Source organism: Zonotrichia leucophrys, chromosome 1 (assembly GCF_028769735.1).
Source record: "Zonotrichia leucophrys gambelii isolate GWCS_2022_RI chromosome 1, RI_Zleu_2.0, whole genome shotgun sequence".
Classification (NCBI taxonomy): Eukaryota; Metazoa; Chordata; class Aves; order Passeriformes; family Passerellidae; genus Zonotrichia; species Zonotrichia leucophrys.
This window is the reverse complement of record NC_088169.1, coordinates 110,434,662-110,455,545: the sequence shown is the minus strand read 5'-3', so window position 1 is coordinate 110,455,545 and position 20,884 is coordinate 110,434,662. Positions and strand designations below refer to the sequence as shown.

At 36.5% G+C, this 20,884-nt stretch overlaps 1 protein-coding gene across 4 annotated transcripts in view; it reads right to left on the bottom strand.

Annotated features, from left to right (window-relative positions):
* The window catches only part of CADM2 (cell adhesion molecule 2), a 568,805-nt gene that overhangs the window by 162,811 nt on the left and 385,110 nt on the right, over window positions 1-20,884 (bottom strand). For all 4 annotated transcript variants that reach the window (XM_064726979.1, XM_064727007.1, XM_064726989.1 and 1 more), the window contains one exon: window positions 4,436-4,585. In XM_064726979.1, coding sequence (XP_064583049.1) covers window positions 4,436-4,585 — 150 coding nt within the window. The remainder of the gene's footprint in view (window positions 1-4,435; window positions 4,586-20,884) is intronic.

The following is a 20,884-nucleotide window of genomic DNA, read 5'->3' as shown; positions in this document are numbered from 1 at the left end:
TTGGGTGCATAAAGTGATACGGAGGTTTCTATGGCAATTATTCATTTTAATTGAAAATTGTGTAGGGAAAGACTCATTTCAAGTGCAGCACACAATTTGCATTTGTTTCCAGAGAATCTGGACTTCCTCAGAGTTGTGAATTCCTAGTTTTCAGGAAGACACAATCTTTAAAATTCTCTTGGGGCAGCAGGGGTCGGAGACCCAGGTAAGATTGTTAAGCTTATTAACATTTAGGAGCATGTATCCTTATTATGTATATGAATAAGAATTATATAAATACTTATTCAGTACAATATTTTTTACTGCCTGGTAAAGATTTGATCTTTTAAATGAAAGAGGAACAATTAAAAACACAATTGATACACAATGCCCTTGAATCTCTGAGGTAGAGGAACCAGAAAAGAACAGAAGTGCCAAAAAGGACAGCAAGGAGACAAGTCATCAGTGAGACCAAGTCCACCAGATCAAACATTTCAATTTTCATATATTTTAGCTACTCTGTATTAGAATAATAATGAGGACAAAGTTATTTCAGATCTTAATATATTTTAGAGTGTCAAAGAAAGAGTTGGAGGGAAGCAGCAGTTTCGCCTTGGTTAGATAATAAAAAAAGCTATAACTTAATTTCCTGTGGGAAAACAGGATTTCTTTCTCCTCCTTATTCCCATCACCACAATGAGTCAAACACATTTGAGGCCTAAATTTACAACGAAAACAAAGTAGACGTACTGCAAGTGATGAAAACCAGGAAACAACCTCTGAACTGTGATTTCACATTCACTAAATTCAGTGTTGCCTTTTCTGAAACAAGGCTCATCTGATTTGTCTGTATCATTTTAAGGCTGTATAGGCCAAGTGCCAGAAATGTCCCAAGTTAAAAATAGCTCTTGCCACCTTCCTAAATAATAAATATATATTAATCTGATGTGAAGGTTGTGGGTGGAAGTGTTCTTTACCAGCCACACAATCCTCCTAACTGAGAAAAAACCTCTTAGAAAGAGGTGGTGAAAGCAGTACGTGAAGGGAAGCAGAAGAGTAATTTTAATAATGTGGTTTTGGTATTAGTTTGTCTGGCTCATTTTACTTCTGTACTTTAGAATATCTAGAACAGAAAAGGAAGAATGACTCCTAACTTCAATGTCAATGATTGCATCTCTGTTTAGAAGAATGCAAAATTACATGAGTGTGATTTTTATAATATATGTGTCATCCATTTTTAATCAACTAAAGACTAATAATTAACCCCTTGTGGAAAGGCACAGGAATTTGAAGGTCATATTTCTTCCAGGTATCTGACTCTTTTTTCACCAGAAGTTCTATTTTTGTCAGAAAATGACATTGCAAGACAGGGGAACCAAACTGTTTGAGAAAGGAGCAGGAGCATGGAAGGAGTCTCACCAAGGACAATCCAGCAAGGGAGAGCTTTCCACTGCATGGACAATTTCCTCTATTTTTGGCACCTGTTCTGCCATATGGTGGTGGTCCTAAGGTCTATGGTTGGACTTGATGAGATATTAAAGGTTTTTTCTAACCTTAATTATTATATATACTTTCAGCTCTCATCTCTCTCAAATTCTGTTGGACTCTCAACCCTCTTTTGACACTTACATTCATTCCTTCATTTTACTATTTGACTCTCTCATAATTATTAAAATATATAGCTATCAAAAAAAAATGTTCCTTGAATTTGTTTTATGCTTCCAGACACGAAAGAAATACACTCTCACTCCTACATGTGCCAGTCACATAAATAGAAAATAACCTATTGAGGGGAAGTGAAGTTCAAAGTAAGCAAATTTGATTTATTTCTGAACATGGCAACACTCAGAGTTACTCAGCTCCGATGGTGATGAAAGGCTGCTGGTGATGCTGCTTGTCTAAGCTTCTGTTTTCCAACAGAACATAACTCTGTAGCTATTCAAGCTTCCATTAATTTTCAGGGTTTGAGAAACACAGCTATTAAAAAGCAATGTTCATGGTGTTGAAAGGACAAGTAAGACCTGGAGGTTGGTTTTGGCTAACAATAAGAGACAGGTTTGAATAGACTCTGGCAGAGGCACTGCTGTCAATAAATTAAATGCAATGACTGGTTCTAGTGGAAAGCTGATTTTTTATAGCCAAATTGTATGCCTGGCTGGGAGAAGTGGGAAACAAGCAAAGAAAATAAGGGGAAGCTTATACAGTTTCACTTGCCATCATTTCCTGACAAAACCACTAATAAATATCTCTTTCCATTTTGGCTCAATAATGCAGCCATCAAAAGAATGTGAAGGAAATATATTTCTTACTTATAGGAACCCATACATATACAAACAGGAAAAATTGCCAGTGGAAGCTGTAGCTTCCCTCTCAGAAGTGGCAGAATGTTTTCCATGCAGGAATTGGACAGAATACTTGAGGAAATATCACACAGAGTGCAAACCACTGCTGACATAAGACTTAACATCTCCAGCTAAAGGATCTGAAGTTTTTCTTCACCACATGAAGACGTTTCCATGTGTAATAGATGCAGAGTAATTCCTCCATAAAATTAATCATCAAATATTCCTTCAAGTCTTGGGACGAGCTAAAAGTTCAATAAAGACTGTGGTCCCTTAAATTCACACACTTGAGCTCTGCACATCTCCTGTGGGGAATATAAATTGCTTCTAGTACTTACTACTCTGCATGCCATTCAAATTCTGTTGCTTTAATTCATTAAATTCAAAACTAATACAAACTTCAATTATTTGTTGTAAAAGTAGAGATTTTGCTAAAGCACACAGAAAATTCAATTCACACCAAAATGGCTACACTGCTTAAATTAATGTATTTGCAGTCCTTGCACGTCTTTCTCAGCATCCTTTAAAATGCCACTTATTTTATAAAAGATATAGATTTTCTGAGTATTGATGTGCCCTATCAACAGACAAGGTGTCTCTGCTTTTAGTTTTGCAGACATTGCTTACCCACCCCAAATCACTAATGATTACAGCTAAAATGGGGGGGTGCATGTGATTTCAAACTATCTGCAGTCCACTTTCTCAGCACATCAGTCCTTTTTCTTAGCATCCTATAAAATGTCACTTATTTTATAAATATACAGGTTTTCTGAGTATGATGTGCCCTATCAACAGACAAGGTGTCTCTGCTTTTAGTTTTGCAGACATTGCTTACCCAGCCCAAATCACTAATGATTACAGCTAAAATGAAGGGGTGCATGTGGGCAAAGGTGACAGCACAGGACTTACAGCTGCAAAGTTTGCACCTTATAAAACCTCTCATCTTCAATCCTACATTCAAAAGGTACTTATCATTTCAAAGAAATTGCAAATCAAATGATTACACGCTACAGGAAATTAGATAAAAGAGAAAGGAACCACTTCAACACCATCAAGAGATTCTATTCAGCTATTATATTAATAGTAAAAAAACATATTTTGATTGCAGCTTCTGCAGGTATAAAATGACAGGTTTTAGATTCTCTTTTATTGAAGTGCACAGATCCACAAAGCGTTTTTAGTCCTACAAGGTATTTTAAACTCTTGTAATCATTCAGCAAAGCATTTGGACAGCAGTTCTTTAATTTTGAGCAGAGTAATAACTGCTCTTGTTAAAATTTGTTCTAGAGTATGTAGCACCTTTCAAAATAAATTCAAGCACCAGAATTAACTGTTGAACTTTTGTACTACTGAAATCAACACCAAAGCTTGTACAATTTTTAAAGCCAAGTGATGAATTTATTACTCCTAACTTTAATTTCTTTATAGAATGTACTGCAATCTTGACATTAACGTTCTATTATGTAAAATGCAATGCCTTTTCAGTTCAATTCAATGTCTACAAATATGTAGTACTTCAAAATAATGTCCTTATTTTTGTAAGGAATAGATGTTTTCTGGTCTTTTGTTCTTCACTAATTTAACTAAAATGTGCATGGAAACATTGGAAATATCTGGACACAAAATCCAAGCATTTTTTATTAGCTGTTAAGAACAGCTACCAGCAACCAGACTGCTGTACACTAGTAGCACACTGTGGGATTATATACATAAATGTAAAAATATACAGAATATTTTTGCATACATTAATAAAAAGAGTCACAAGTTTTATGGGCTACTACTTCTCCTGCCACTCATAAATGCTCTTCCAATATATTTTTCAACAATGCAAAATTATCTTCAAATAAGTCTTTCAATGCAAATTATCTTAAAATAAGCCTTTCAAATCCTAGTCTTTTTCTTTAATAATTTAAATATAATATAATGCGCAAGAGAGTATTTCAATGAACCCCAGTCAAAAAAATAAAAAAATCACATAATAATTAAAATGGAAGATATTAATTCCTAGAATATATGGGAAATGCATTCACATCAGAGTATTAAAGAGAAATGATTTTAGACTTTTCTTTCTTATAAAAAACAGTGCAGAAGTATGAGCTCAGGAAACAATTTACCTTTTTTGTCATCGAAGTACAGCGTCTGTTGAGCTGGATTTGACCACTGGAGGGAGGTGTTATCATTTTGATCGACCCTGCAGGTCAAATTTGCTGTTCCACCTTCAACAACTGTGACGTTCTGTGTGAGTGGGAACTGCCCTTGGCTGCCTGAGGAGGGAGGGAAGGGATGCAGAAAGGAAGAGAACAAGAGAAAAAAAAAAGAAAATATTTAAGTTGCAGGATTGAATTTATTGCAGCAGCTTCCCACAGATGATAGAACCGGAATTCAATGTGATCTAGTCTGACCAAAGAAAGGTAGTACAGTAAATTTTTTAAAACTGCATTTACAATATATTCCCTATAGCCAAGAAACAGCTGGATGAATTAAGAAAGAAGGGTTTCCCCCCTTCTTTGTCCTCCTCTGTGAGTCATACTATTTAATTCCAAAGAAATACTCAGCATTTTTGTCTCCTCAGGCATACCAAAGACAATTCAGTGCAGGCAATACAGTTAAATCATTGCTGGAAACATCACTGAGAAAATAACAAAAATCCACAGAGTTTTTAACAGAGAGGGATGGGGCAACCTTGACTCTCTGTTTCTTTTTTATACATTTTAAAGGCCTCTCAGGATGATGCTTTCTGTGTCAGGATTGGAAAGTTGTTGGAGAACAAATGTAGTGTGAATCCAACACTTGATGCATGCTCTGTTGGGGGAATATAACCTGATCTCATATGAAAATGGAAGAGGTGATGTAGTGGGTCTCTTTCACATCTGTGATTCTATCCCAGAGCATTGTCAATCACATGAAGTGCTTGCTGAAAAGTCACTGGGAAGGTTTCCAAATGCCTCTACACAATGGAGGAGCAGTAGCAGTCAGGTTCTTGAATCACAAGCATTTCCAATGGCATAGTGTTTATGTAGTGTTATAGCACACCCCTTGTCAAGCAGCACAACACATTCTGACAAAAAGGGACTGCAAGAAGGGTGCACAGAAAAAACATGGAAGTGGTTTTTAACATGGGTGGGGAAAGAAAAAAATAATCAATAATCATCGAAGCAAGACACTTTATTGAACATATGATTGTTAACTAGGAGATGTATTATTTATTTGAGGGTACAATGCAAAAGAAAGACAACCTAGTACTCCAAGTGAAATATATGCTTCTTTCTTCTCCTGCTTTTACAGAGATTCTATTAAAAGAAGCACAGGAGAGTAGGTAGAGATGCTTGCATAAGAAGTGTAATGCCAAGATTGACACTCAAGTGGGATGTGTCAGAAATTAAAAACCTCTCTACAGCCCTACAGGAGGGAACAAGCTCACAGATGTGTCACAAGCACATCAAGGTAATGATATATACAATATCCATTAATGATACAATACAAAATCATAAAACCTTCAGAGAAAAATTCTACTTTAGTGGCTCTTATCAGGTTTGTTCCCAAATAAGTTAAACTGAGGCATGTCCTCTATACACGAGCATGAAAATATGAAAATCTATTACCTAGGCCACAGGTTTGCAGATGCCCAGAGTAAGGAAGTACTAAATAAAAGATTAACAACTGAACTTCTATTTGACCTACTGATATTGCATAAACCAGAATCCTAGCCAGATTTTGATTTCCCTACATAAAATAATCCTGATGGCCTCAGACGTGGAACAAAATCACCCACATCAGTGATATAAATATTTTCATCAAAATTCAGATCTGAATAACTGGTATAATTTTGGTATAAATATAAACTACAGCTGTCTAATGATCAAGATTTACCATGTACTGGTATTTACCCTAAGAGGGCATTTACTATCAACAGGATAACAGATATAGTAAAAAAAATAGGAACACTAAAAATACCATAGCTAATTTAAATGATGCAAATAATAAATGCCAAAATTCTCATGACATCCTCTGTATCTGACACTTCATTAATCAAACCCTGCTTCTTGAAAACCACACATTGAGAAATATATGAGAGAAAAATCATAAACAAGGATGGAAAAAAAAAGAAAACAGAAAAGATTGGTAATTTCCTTCCACTTCTCCTCTTTCAATTCCAATGTGTCAAGGAACTTCAAGATATTGCATAAATTGCTTATCATTTAAATTGGAATTTTTTAAATCCAGAAAAATGCACACAGCCTGTTATTACTTCCACTAAATTACAGGCAACTTACCAAAGGAATAACCTTCTAAAGCATGAGCTGTGAATAGGAGGCTATGTGGGCTAAAACACTTTTTGCCCACAAGAAGCATTAAACAGAACCCAGTGCCAGAGATGAGCACAGTGAAATCTGTCACTTCCATTAAAGAATTGGAATGGGAGGTAGTTTAATAAAGAACCTGCTGTAATGATTCAGGACCCTATTAACACAGATGAGGAGATGTCCCCATAATTACCCTGTTCTCTGGCTGATGTTACAGCTCTTATCATGGAGGTGTCAGTGTACGTGCGCTCCATCATTTGTTAATCACTGCCAAGTCACAGACTCATCTCTGGGCAAGAAGTAAACTATTCTGATCAACCATAGAAATGGAAACTGTAAATTCCATAACCTGAATAGGTCAGAAGAATTTTCCTTTCTCTGACCAACCTAGTGATTGCTGCTGATTTGGAAACAAGAATTAATTTAGAATATAAAAATAAGACAAAAACGTTCATTTTATCTCTTGCCAATAGAGAATCCATATGGTTCTGGAGAAGATGCACAGAGCTTCATGGGAAGCTTGGACTGGAGAAAGAGGTACAGAGAAAATGAGAGAAAAGTTAATATGGAAAGTAGCCTGAGTAGAAAGAAAGGAGCCTTTGTAGGACAGATAAAACTATATAAAGCAAGTCCAAATGAATGGATGCTGCACTCCTCTTAATGATGACAAAAATTATTAGCAAGTGATGGGAAAACTAAGACAAAGAAAAACTTATGAGATTTACTTTACTGTTTGCATCTGACGTGGGATACTGAAGTAGGGCTGGAAGGACAGGAGAAGATGTAAAGCCCTGTATGAAACAGGTGAACACTAAAGCAAGCATCACCATCCTGCCCTTTCACTGCAGTAAAAGTGTGAAAGAAGTGGGTTATGCTACTAGAAACTCCTTATGGTTTTTGAGCATCTGACAAGATTTTGTGGCAGAGGCCTTGTTAACATCTCCTAAGAAAAAGAATTCCATCTTGACTTAACAAGTCCAGTAGTGGAAAATGTAGTGGCCCCTTCAGTAACTTATTTCAGAGCAACAATCAGCACTGTTCAAACCAAACCACAAAATCTACTTCTGCTCTGCATTTGCCTTGCTGTAGCACCCAGCTTCCACTGGCTCTTGTATTGCTCACCCTGCTCTGAAGAGCCCTCTCTTATCAAATTCCTCTCGTAGGTACTTAGAGACTGTGATCCTATCACCCATTAACCTTCTTTTGGATAATCTAAATAAATTGAGCTCTTAAGTCTTTCTGCAGAAATCTCATTTTTCTAATCCTTTAATTAGTCTGTGCCTCTGTGTGCCCTCTTCCATGTGTCCTCTTCTCTCTGAAGTGTGCAGCCCAGACCTGGCAGCGCCCCTGCTGCAGTCACAGCAGGCAGAAATCCAAAGGGGAAAAGGGGATGCCACTTCTCTGCCAGTTTTTGGTATTCTTGTTTACACACTTAAAAAAGTCCCTTGGCCCCATGGTCAGACCCAGGTGTGGCTGAAGGTTCACCATGGGGCTGCCATTTTTCCTCACACACCCTTCCCTGCACCTAACACAGCTTTTTTTAGCTAAGTTCAGTAGAATTTACTTCCTACTTAACTATGAACTGATTGACAGGTATAATTGAGATAATGGATATGACAGGGATGCTGACCATCCTAAAGACAGGGCTACCCATCCAGCTTACTTGCTATCCTCCCAAAACATGGCTGGGAATGAATGACATTCCTAACCTTCACCAGTAGGTCAATCAAACACATAAATATATATATATCCACTACAGTATGTAAAATTACATTCTGTTCCAAAATCAAATCTAGAGGGAGGACCAACGAATTTTACTGTCTATATGGAATACACTAATCAAGATTTAAAAAAAAATACTGGTGGCCCACATTAATAATTCCCTTGCATCTGAAAAGGAAAAAACTACAAAGTTTTTTACCTTGGTAAAAAAACCTTTTTTACCAAGGTTTTACCTATGCAAAGGTAAACTACAACAAGTAGTGATATTACTGCAGAAAGGAGGCTGCATCAAGACATCATTGTCATCATGTCGTATCCCAGCCCCTCTGCTCATTTTAGAAGCTTTGCTAGCAATATTATTTCAACTTTTTGGACTAGATGGAGCTATGTTTGAATATATTCTACCACAGGTTGTTTCTGCAATGCTTTGTGGAGGACCAGTTCTCATCTCTCATTAGCCACAAGCTGTTCCCTGTCAAGAAAGGCTTTTTTTTTTTTTTTCTTTTTCCCACCCAGAAATCATGGCTAAACTGTTTTTACATTTAGCACTGATTTTTATCTCAGTATGTGTCAAGTCTATGTTGAATAATTACCATTATTTGGTCCAGTTTGTAAACATTAATCATGTGAGTTCATCTTATGTTTTTTTGTTTATGCTTGGGTTAAGTTTTGTGCTTGGTTTTGTGGCTTTGCTTTTGCTTTTTGTTTTTGTTATTTTGTCTTGGTTTTTATTTTTAACTTTTCACAATTACAATGAAAGCTCTTTAATGAGTTTAACACTCCCACTTGATGCTGAGGTGATACATTCTAATCAATTTACCAGGCTAATTATAAATGTGACTAGGTGGCTGTAAGCACTGAGAAAACATAATTCTCTCTTTACTTTTGTTTCTGCAAAGGTCTCTTTTTGTAAAGTAAACAGTTATGTCACAAATGAAGAGCATTTCACATGATCAGGGCAGCAAGCTTTGCCACTCTGTATCAAAAAGGCAGAAAAAGAAAAGGTTTTAGTTAGAGAGCGTGGCCTGGAAAAGAGGTGAGAGAGGCAGCAGTGAATTATCAATGTTTTGCCACATTGGTTCTACTTTTGAGAGCCTGGCAGACCAGTGTCCCCATGAGGTAAATTAAGTTTATCAGCATGCAAGAGGGGAAAAAGCAGAATCTAAAGTTTTATAGGAGATATTTATCCTTTTCAGTCTTGCATGGAACCACAAAGCCTTGGGCTTTTTATTTGGTACCTCTATAGCACGGTGTCAGCCAAAACCAGAGCCCATAAAATGCAAAGGATTAGCAGAGGAAATAAAAACAAACAAACAAACAAAAAAAGCCCAAACTTGAGCAAATTAATTTAAAAACAGTCTGATTTTTAATATTGATGTTAACAGGACCAGACCCTAAAAATAAATATTTGGGAGGGAGAGAAAGCAGCTTACTATTTCAAATAGCAGCTTACATCTGTAGGGAGACTAGATTAATTTTGGCCTTCTTTCTTAGTAAAAAAACTAAAACATTAGGGGAAAAAACCCATTATGATGATATATCTAATATACTGAATCACTTTTCTGGCTTTCTGACTTAATTTATATATGAAATAATGCAAACATCTCTCCAAGGAGACAAAGTGTTATTAGCTTGTCTTTACCTAATTTAAAGAGCAATGATATTGTGAATTGCATTTCAGCAGGAATAAACAGAGATCTGCATTCCTGTGCAACTGTGGGCTTTTTCTGACTTTCCAATGGGGATGAATCTGCTTCTCTCTTTTGTCAGCATGGAAACCAGATTGAAGGTTCATGTCCTGGAAATTTTGAAGGAAGAAACTATGCAAGTTGTTGCCTTTACTATTTTTAATTCTTTTTTAGAACAGTCCTTAGGAGTGTGGTAGAAATATTGATGACAGATTTAAAAAGGCAGTTTAACTCCTGATGCAGAACTACCTGCTTTGCTTTATTCTAAAAGAAAATACAGCCATGTGCCTGCATGTTAAACTGCACTCACACAGCATTTGTAAAGAACAAAAGATTGCCTGAGCATTATTTGATACACATAGTCCATGACTGGATGAATTCACCTTTCTGAACTTGCTGTTTTAAATAACAGTAATTTAGTTCTATATCTGGATGGTAAATACTTTTTGAGTTTATACAGTTATGCTGTTGAGTTTAAGTTGTTTGCTCACTGAAGAAACATCACTTAAAAAAAGAAGCAAACCAAACAAAACAAACAAAATTGTGTCCTCCAATAACTTTTACATACTCCAGTAACAAAACCTCTTGCAGAGAAGACTGGAATTAATGAGAACACTGCAGAAAGTTACTACAGAATGACAGGTTTAGGAGAGAGAGAAGAAATAATGCAGAGAGTAACTGTTAACCCCAGATTGTGCATTCAAGGTCACCGAGCCTTTTTAAATGTTTCAGCAATACTAAAATAATGCAAAGGCAAAGGACAAGAGCGCAGTCTCTGATTTCAGACTATGAAATTGATGTCTGACAGCAAAAATAGAAAAGGAAGAAGCCACTTCCTCCTTCCTTCACTCCATGTGTTTCAGGTGTATGTTTCCAAACCAGCAGGTAACTCAAAATATAATTAATTTGGACTAGATGACAGTGAAAGAGATTGCAGATATAAATTGGAAAAAAAAATTGAAGTAAAATTATTCCACAATGATAAACAGGAAAAAAGTATGAGAGAGATAACAGGGAAAAAAAAAGTAGGCACAAACAGCGCTGTTTCCTAGGAACCTTGTCTAAGTGACTATTTTTTACTCTTTTCAGGCTATCACCATGGTATTACTTGCTTATAAATGGAGAAGAGTATCCATGATTTTATTCAGTTATTATTTATTAAAAGGCATTCTCTTCCAGCACTCTGAATTCCTGAGCAATTTATAAACCCAAATATCAAAATGGACCTCATCTTCCCACAAACGTTGTAAGAAACTGATGAATTTTCTGGTTCTCATAATTGTAAATATGGCTCAGAGCTTTGTGTCACTTGTCACTTGAAAGCTTTATGCTCAATTCTTTGTGCGTTAACAAATTGAAAAGTCATTTTCCTCTAAAAGCAGGACAGCATCCAGTCCTGACATGAAGAGTAAGGAATTGGACATTTTAATTTCTTCCAGGATCTGGGTCTCACTGTCACCATATTTCTATTCCTAATCTGTAATACATACCAAAGACACCTTTGCTAATCTCCCAGTTATTCAGAAAGCCAATCACAGCCATTCCCACCATTCTCCTCTATTTTAATCCTGGTTTGAAATACTTTGGGCAAATTGCCCAGAGTAATTTCAGAGTAAATATAAATATAATTTAACATTAATGTTAGGGGCAAATATTTTGAAAAATAATACTTTTCATACATACTGAAAACATACTGATGTGTAAAAAATATGGAAATTACTAGAAATTCTAAAGCAATTAAGAAAATTTTGACTAGAAAAAAAGATGACAGATATAATTAGAAATATTAACTTTTCACATAGTAATAATTTTTCTTCAGCAAAAAAGAAAATATTTTGGTTTTCAAATTTTAAAATCAAACATTCCACTGAAAGATAATTACATAAAGAAGAAAAAATGTATCAGTAGATTTGATTCATCTTTTCCCTCCTCAATTTGCTACAATTCTTTTCATGACTTCCTTTCTCTCATTTGTGAAAAATTGTAAATCTATTGGAAGAAAATGTTCTCTTAGGCTTTCCAGCTATTAAGTTTTATAAAAGAAAATATATTTGCATCTCTCTAGGAATACACTTTTCTTTCTTCTTTCATCCTTAAAGACAAATTATGGTATTTGAAGTCCAACATGTAGGTAACCCACCTGGCAAGGACTTTGTTATAGTATACCTATTTATCTTTGCTCTCTGTTTGACCTTTTTTTCTGTGTGAGCAGAACACAACCAAGGTTTAAAATCCTTCCACTTTTAACTTTGTTTCACCAACTTCTGAGAAGTTAAAAGACAAAGAGGCAGCTACACAAATCAGCTCCAAGCAGTGCTGTTGTTTGAATGTTTGGGATCTCAGAAATCCCCCAGAATGCACCATAACTGCACTGCTAATTCTTAGTTACCAACACACATAGCAAGAGCTCGCTCACCAAATGGAACCTCCTGTGTTTAAATGGAAGTTGAACTTTTCACTGTATTGAACAGCTGAGCAAAAGTGAAAAATAAAGCTGTTCTAGGTTTGCCTGAGTATTTGTCCACAGAGCTGCTTCATTCTTGTTAAAAAATTAGAATTAAACAGGTGATGTACATATGTACACAGAGGGGAATGAAGAAAAATGATAAAATTCCTAATAAACCCCAACTTGTTTCTTCTTTTTATTTCATTATATTTTACTTAGACTAGCACAGCACTGATCTTAGCAGCCCTGGTTTGGAAACAAATATGAATAAGAATCAGCTGTCATTGCACCAGTGCACTACATAAATCTTGGCTACCTGGACTTCCAACATTTCACTGCTCAGTTTGCTTCAGGTGACATTTCATCCTCAAAGGTAAATCAAGAAAAGAGCAAAGGTGGAGAAAAACGAATTTTGATCAGAGACTTCTCTGTTCTGATTACTCCATCACTGGTGGTTTTCAGTGAAATACTCTGTAGTTGTAAGTAGTACTGATAAAACTATCCTAGCAGTAAATAGGGATTGATATACAGGGGTCAGATTTGAATTCTGTCAATGGAACAAAATATGGACAAGCTTACTTCGATACTTTTGAAAAAATCTCTTTCATAAATATAAAAACTATTCTGAAGAGTTGTGTTTTAACACACAAAAGAAACCCTGTCTAAAAGGTGGGAAATAAGGTGCATGCAGTTTGATCTGAACAGGCATTTCCCTTATTGACCTTGTGTTGATCAATACCTAAACACATCCTGGCCAGCTGGGAATGTTCCCTGAAGAAAGCAGGTCTGATTCTCACAAAGGAAAAGTCAGAATGATTAATAAAGTGTTTTCCACTTGTGATCATCTGTATATTCACAGAGTTTCCACTCCTGATGAATTCACCATCCTGTCAATATCTACCTTCTTTGGTGTTTGACTTTTTCCTTGTGCAGAGGACATCACAGCTCTGTTTAAGCTCAGAAAGTTCAAGTACAAAACAACAGTTTTAAAACTGACTTTGTACTTGATGAGTTGCTTTCCCCTCTCTTGGTTTACACAATAAAATAAGGGCAGGAATTGGTCTGGAGAATAACTGCTTTATACAATTGTAGCAGCCTTTGTGAGCCTAAGTGGCACCAAACTATAAACAACAAAATTACTTAGGCCAGACTACACTTTTAGGCATCAGAAGCCAGGCTTGACCTACAGAAATCAAAGGCAAAAAAGGATGGATTTTCCACTCTGCCCTCTCTCCATGTTACCTCAACACTTGCTCTTTCTCTCTGCTCTGTGTCCCAGCAAAGAACGGCCCTTTCCCTTCCAACAACACTACTTGTATTTCAGAATGACAGAGGAGGCTTCTTCCTGTGCTACCTTCTGAGTGAAGAGAAGGCTTTCTCAGGTGATTGCTTTTTGGCAAATTTCATCTGAGAACCAAGTGAATTGTTCCTGTTAGCAGATATTAGAAGATTAGGATTGGATCCTGCTATTGTTTCCTGTACCTGTTTCCCTAATGAGTCTTGCATGCAGATAAATTGTAGCTGCGGCTCTAATTTTGTGCAATTTAGATATCACTCCATGCAAAACTGCATTAGACTTGGGTGTACTTTGAAATAAAATCACTTACTCTCTTGCCTTTCTTTTTTGCTCCCTGTGGTCTCTGAAATATCCATTGACATGGCAGTGCTGATCTGCAGCAGCTCTCCCTGCTGACTTAGGCCAGCAAGCTGCTCATGAATCTAGCAGCTGTTTCAGTTGTCTAGGCCAATGGGAACCTTATGGGCCCTTTTTTCTCCATCTCCTCCCAGGAGCAAATGTTAGTACAGCAGATATCTGGATGTGTGCCATGCAGCAGCAGAGACAGCAAAAAGCTGCTGTGGCTTCACTGAGCGTGGTGCTGGATAATGGTATTTTTTTTTCCCCCAGTCCTCTCTAAGAGTGTTATTTACAAATGCTATGCTCCTCACGTGTAGCTAAACACAAACCTGAGCTCTTTAAAACATCCCCTAAACTTCCCCTGTTGTGCTATTGAACTTTAGGTTAATACCCAGATATAAATTAGAAATATATGTTCATATGTTGGTCTTCTATTTCCCTGCCAATATAAATTCAGAAAAGCCTAAATGCAAGTTGCATTCAGCATCATGCCCCTAACAGATTGTACAGACTGTGACAATGGAAACTCTTAAGGGAATTTAGGACATGAGCAATTTAAATTTTTTAAAATGTAATTTAAAATATGGAACAGGGTGCCCAGAGAAGCTGTGGATGCCCCATCCCTGGAAATGTCCCAGGCCAGGCTGGAGGGAGCTTTGAGCAGCCTGGGATGGTGAAAGGTGTCCCTGCCCAGGTTGGAACTGGATGAACTTAAATGTCCCTTAGAACGCAAACCATTCTCTGTTTCTATGATTATATGGTAATTTAAAGGAAATTATATTCCTGAATTCTCTAGCTGTCCTCAAAAACTGCTTTTTGAAACCTTATTTTTTCATCACTTGACCTCCCTTTAGCAGTGGGTGGTAGGAACAGTCTCTTATTCAAAATCTCTAAGCTCTTATTCTAGAATGTGTTTCTTTTTTTATTTTGACCTTTGGATCCCTTTTATTTGTGAGAATTCACCATGAAGTCTGTCATTTCCACTTGTCTATGAATAAAAAGCTTCAACCCAAATATCATATTTGCTTGAAATTCTTGCCCTTACTGCTCTTAAAGGTAATAATTTAGTTTAACAATAGGGATCAGCCAAAAAAAATCCCAATTTCTTTACTCTACGCATTTATGAAAAATATTTTTAGATATGGGCATTCATTATTCCTCTCTCATGAGACAATTAAATTATGACTCCTCAGAAAGTACAAAAAGGGACAGGATAGGGGCGCCTATGTGAAGTCAGTGGCAGAACCAGGAACTCAGAAGTGACTTCTGAATTTCCCCAAGCAGTATTAGCATTAGCTTCAGTGTCATCTGGGCTGAAGCCTTTATCTTTTTTTAACAAAAAAGCCTAATTCCTATCCAACAGGCTGACAAAATAACTCTATTCATCAATTACTTTCAATTAGAAAATTGCATCTTTCTTAGGAAATTTTTTTGTCTTCCTTAAAATCATATTTAGGTATGCCCTTTTGCACAAAGAATCCCTGGAAGGAGAATCACACTTAAATTAACTGTATTCAAAAAGCAAAGAATCAAATTAATCAGCTCCATATAAATACCCTCATATCTGTACAGCTAAGTTCAACTTAAAAAAAAAATTAAAAAGGTTAACCTAAGAGGCTACAATAACTCTATAATTGATTTAATATAAAAAAATTAGTGAATTTTATAACATGTGGTCCACAAGGGCTCTCAACAATAACAGTTTTGCAAAGTAATATATTTTTTTTAAAATCCACTCAAAGGTAAGAAATCAGCAAGTAAATTGATATGTGCATTAAAGTAATCTTCTAGGTCATTGAATCAATGTCAGTAATGGTTGAGTAGATTTCTTACTTGGCTGTAAGAATATTTTAGTTGAAGCCTTTTATTTTATAATTTACTGAATTATTATCAAGGTTATTTGGTACCTATTATAATGTTGTCTTCTAGAAAAGAGAAAAAAAACCCCAAAATATTTAACTCTTTTCATGCTTGATAAAATGTCTGCTCTGGTAAAATTCGCAGGATAGACAAAAATTCTGTTCCTGGTCACACTAACATTACCTCACCTCCGGTATTTTACAGGAAAAATTACATGGTAGAGGAGGATGCATGATAAAATTTACAATACTGATATATTAGCTTTAATATAGAGATTTTCATCTTTTTTTAAACAGTTACAACACCTACCCTAAGCAGGGAAATATATTTCCCCATTGGGGAAATATAAATGTCAAAGACCATATTTGCATAGCAGGGGAGGGCAGGAGAGGGGAGGAGGAGACACAATGACTAACATCTGTTGAACAGATTGAGATAACAAGACTTTTTCCAGACAGCAGAGTGCATTTCTCAGGTGAAGAAATAAAAGAGGATTACAGTGAATTAATGTGTTTCAAAGTGGAGTAATGCAAGTTAAATGGGAGTTTCTGAACTTAGGAATTTTAAGGTTAAGTTTTGAAAACACATAACATACAACAGCTCTTCAGAATGAGCATAATAATTTTAGTAACTTTCAAGCACAGCCTGTCCTATATTTGAGTAAAATAAGTATTTTTATTTTTTTTCCCCCTAGCTGGACTTTGTTAGTTTTTTAGACCTACAGAGAAGAAAATGCAACATGCATATTTCTACATCTTGTTGCCTGCTTTCATTCAACTCATTTTTTCCTCTCAGTTTGCACAAAGCATCTCATTCTTGGCATTCTTCCACAGAGCTTTCAGAATCCCTGCTTGAAACACCATATATGAGAGGAAGGCAAGAGAGGTGATCCTGTTCACCAAGTGCCTTTGTTTTGAGTATCAAGATTTCTGTATTCTCAAGACCATGCACTTGTTTATGAACACTGACAAAGCAAATGAGCAAGTGCTTGGAACACAATGTGCTTGATTAACACTGCTACTGCAGATTTTATACCCACACACATCTACGTGTTTGTAGATGCAGACTCCTTTGCAGCCATTGCAGAGGAACTGGTTTTCTTGTGGAGTAGTTAGCTGAGATTATAAAGACATGAAAAATGTTTTTTTTTTAAAGGGGAGCTGATAATGCAGTGGGGATTTTCTGTGATGAAGCCATACAGCTTAAAAAGGGTGCACAAAGTTCTACACCTCTGAGCACAGAGCACACCAAGCAGCAGAAAGGGTGACTTTGCCCATCATTCAAATCTCTTCTCAGTCAATACTCAGGCTCCAGGCATTTGTCACACTTGGACTCTTTTTTTCTTTTCAGCATGGTAGTGCAGTGTTTAGTGTTTTCTCTTCAAAACAGGCAGTGGAAAGTGGCCACAGGACAAGTCCTACAAGGATTCATTTTACTGTTTCTCCATTTCTGACCTAGAGCAAGCACAGCTATCTCCACACTATACCCCAATTCACACTGTTACCATCACTTTTACTGATCTTCCTGACTTTCTTTCACAGAACCACAAGGAAAAAAAAATCATATCAACTAAATTATTGAGCTAAGTTAAATTCCATCACCAGTGTATATCTTCCATATTTCTCCTTTGGGCCAGGCAGCTGTGGAATAAAGTTCACTGTCCTCTGCAACATCATTATATTGCCTTTTTTAATCTTCATTTCAATAGTTATGTATCCCCCACTTCGAGAAGGTACAGAAAATCCATAACAAATTCTTTCCAAACCCTTAGTAAAAGCCTAGCTTTCAAGTGCTGTTTTACTCACTTTTAGATGTTGCTCCTTCTGCTCGACTCTGAGAATCAAAGGAACACAAAGAATGATAGCAGTGAAGACATCTTTTACTCTCATGCACTGTATAAAAAGCCTGAGCGAGTTCTCCTGAGCACCATGGAATTACAGGCTATTACATGCACTCATCAATCTTTCTTACAGCATTTTTTGGGCTTCCCATTCTTCAGCTCTCCCAGAATGATGAACGTGGATTTATCGGCACAGTAATACCAATATGAGTCAAAAGTTGGAAGTGTTGCTTGCTGTAAAATAATCCATGTCTAAAAAATTCAGAGGCAAAAAAGAAAAGTTGATCTTCTCAATTAATTTGATGTGTAATGAAATCATGTCTAATTTAGACATCCTCCACTAAGAATTTTTATTTTCAGACATGAAACCAATTGGCTTGAAGCCTTTTGTCAAGCATGCTCCTCCTGTATGAGAGATTTGGATTGGTAGATCAACCTTCCTCTGTCACTGGCAGCAGAGTCTGGAATCTCTCTGCTGCTTCCCTGCAGATGCTCATTTCCCTTGCCAAGGGCTGCTCCCACTGCCCTGCCAGGCTGGCCAGACCCTGAACTCAGTCTGTGACATGAGGGGGATTCAGCTGTCCCAGGCTGGATGGCAGAGCTCAGTCAGTGAGCCCAGCTCATGGGGACTGCCAGGGACTTCTCTGATATCGGCTTGTAAGAGAGAAAATCATTACTGAACCACACATCTGTGATTTCTTGTGTGCAGGAACTACTTCTATGCAAACAGATGAATAACAGGGGCTGAATAACAATGCAGCAGGATTACAGAAGATGAGTCAAAATTTGGCCAGATTTCTCCTAAATATTACACTAAGTTCACTTACAGAAAAAACTCACAATAATATTTCAAAAAGGGAGTTTACATATTTAAAAGGCCAAGAATAATTGGTTAGCTTTCAGTTACACGTAATTCTGGCTCTGTGTTTTCACAGGAAAGAAACAAACCAAAACAAGGTAACTGTTGTGACCCCCAAACGAGCCAACATTGTAGAGTCTGTTTCACTGAAAGACTCTAATATTATTTCCACTGCTTCTGGGAAATTATTTCAAAATAATAACTTCACTGTAGCTGGAGCATCTCATTCCCCATGCATAGAAACCTTCTTTTCTAGGAGTATATACAGGTTCTTAGAAGATGCCATCTGTAAAAATAACTTTTAATGGCATTGTGTTGGGATAAGAGTGGAATAAAAAAAAAAAACAACAACAAAAAAAACACCTAAACCCTCCTTCGGTTTTCAGCATGAACCATTAATATACAGTTCTTGTAGACCTGCACTAGACCATAAAGAGAATTTTCTTTCTACTAACCTTTACTTTAAAATAGGTTGAACAGCTCCATCCAAAACTACTATCAAGAAAAGGAAATCTTTTAAGCAAATGAATCTGCTCCAAGAAAGGATAAAAATAAGGTGGAAAACCCAACAACTAAAATTATGATTTTTGATTAGCATAAATATTTCCAATTTTTTATGCAGCACCATTTGGGGAAAAAGAAATATTATCCAGGAATTCTGAGACCTGGAGCTTTAATTAAAAAAAACAAATGTAAAACCAAACAACATGAAACTTGTCACAGAGCAGCAAGACATAAGAACTGTCTTTTTTGGATACAAATGAAAATGTGAAAGAAACGACTGTATGCTGTAATGCTGCTGCAATCTGATTTTTCTGTTCCAAAAGCCACATCAAATGCACTGAGATGCTGGCACAAGGGCAAGGAAAAGTCCAAAAGTTCTATCCCAGTCTGTGTTTGAGAACTAGCACAGTGATGCAGAAAACTCACTTGCTTTTGACTGCTCTAACTACTCATGTTACAAATACTCTTGCTTCAGGCTTCATACACAGAAGGCCAGCATCATGGGGAAGAAGGAAAAGAAAAACAAACAAACAAAAAATCAACAAAACCAGCAACCCCTCTCACTCCCCAAAGCAATATCACATTTGTTTGGACATGGGAAGTTCTGTTCCAAGGCAAAGCAGTGATTGCAGAAAGCCCTTGGAGCCCGTGCAGCAAACTCTGCATGAATAAATGCAAACACGGGGATTACTACAAGGGAGAGATTAAATCAAAGTTTTGCTCCACAATTACAGAAACTGCATCCATTTAATGAAATAGATCATGACATCTCACAACATCTGTTCCAACACAGTTATACAATGAGAAGCTGACTCCCCCTCACTGCTACAAGCAACTTTTTCTAGCTCTGCCAGACAAGAAATTTCGACAGGTAAGTAAATTTCTTATTTTTTCTCCCTTATACTTACAGATGAGTCAGCCAAAAGTATTAAAATAGCAAATGGAGGTGAAAAGTAGAAGGTAACTTTCCTAGTGTCACTGTGCTATTAAAGATGAGATAGAAAAGCTGTGCCCATTCTCCAAAAAACACATTCCTAAAAAGTCAGAAAAATTTTTTTGGTCTGTGATGACACAAAGATTCATGACTACAGAAGAAAAGACAAAAGGATGGTAAAAAATCTTTACCCCGTTTTTCATCTTGAATTTATGGTGTATATGTAGGCTTAATTTAATATCATTAAAATAGCCAAGAATCCACATTATGTAAAAAAAACCAAAAACAACAACAAACCAACCAACCAAACAAAAATAAAAAAACCTACCCACCAGTATTTAAAACAATAAAATGTAACAGCAGAAAGTAGAGAGGGACTAAAATTTTGTTATGCCTTGAAGACGTCACTACACAACTTGAATCTGATGCAGCAAGGACTAGTCAGAAGAAAATAAAAAAAAAGTTGAACTGCACACAGAGAGAATATTTAAATCATTTCTTTGGGCAGACTACCTGCAAAGGACTGAAACATCAGTAACTGGAGGGGGAAAAAAGCTTATGACAAGAAGTCTGAACAGTGACAAGCAACTTTAAATCAGTCTTTAACATGCCTAACTTGCCATGTATAAAAGGGACCAAATTTCCAAAGGGCAGGTCTTACTATTTGCTGAAGAAATGAAAACCACTTAGCAATTCTGAAATTTTATAGCTGAAATAGCTTGGGTAGGAAGAAGGCTTTTAAAAACAAAGAATGATAATAGGTTATAGTA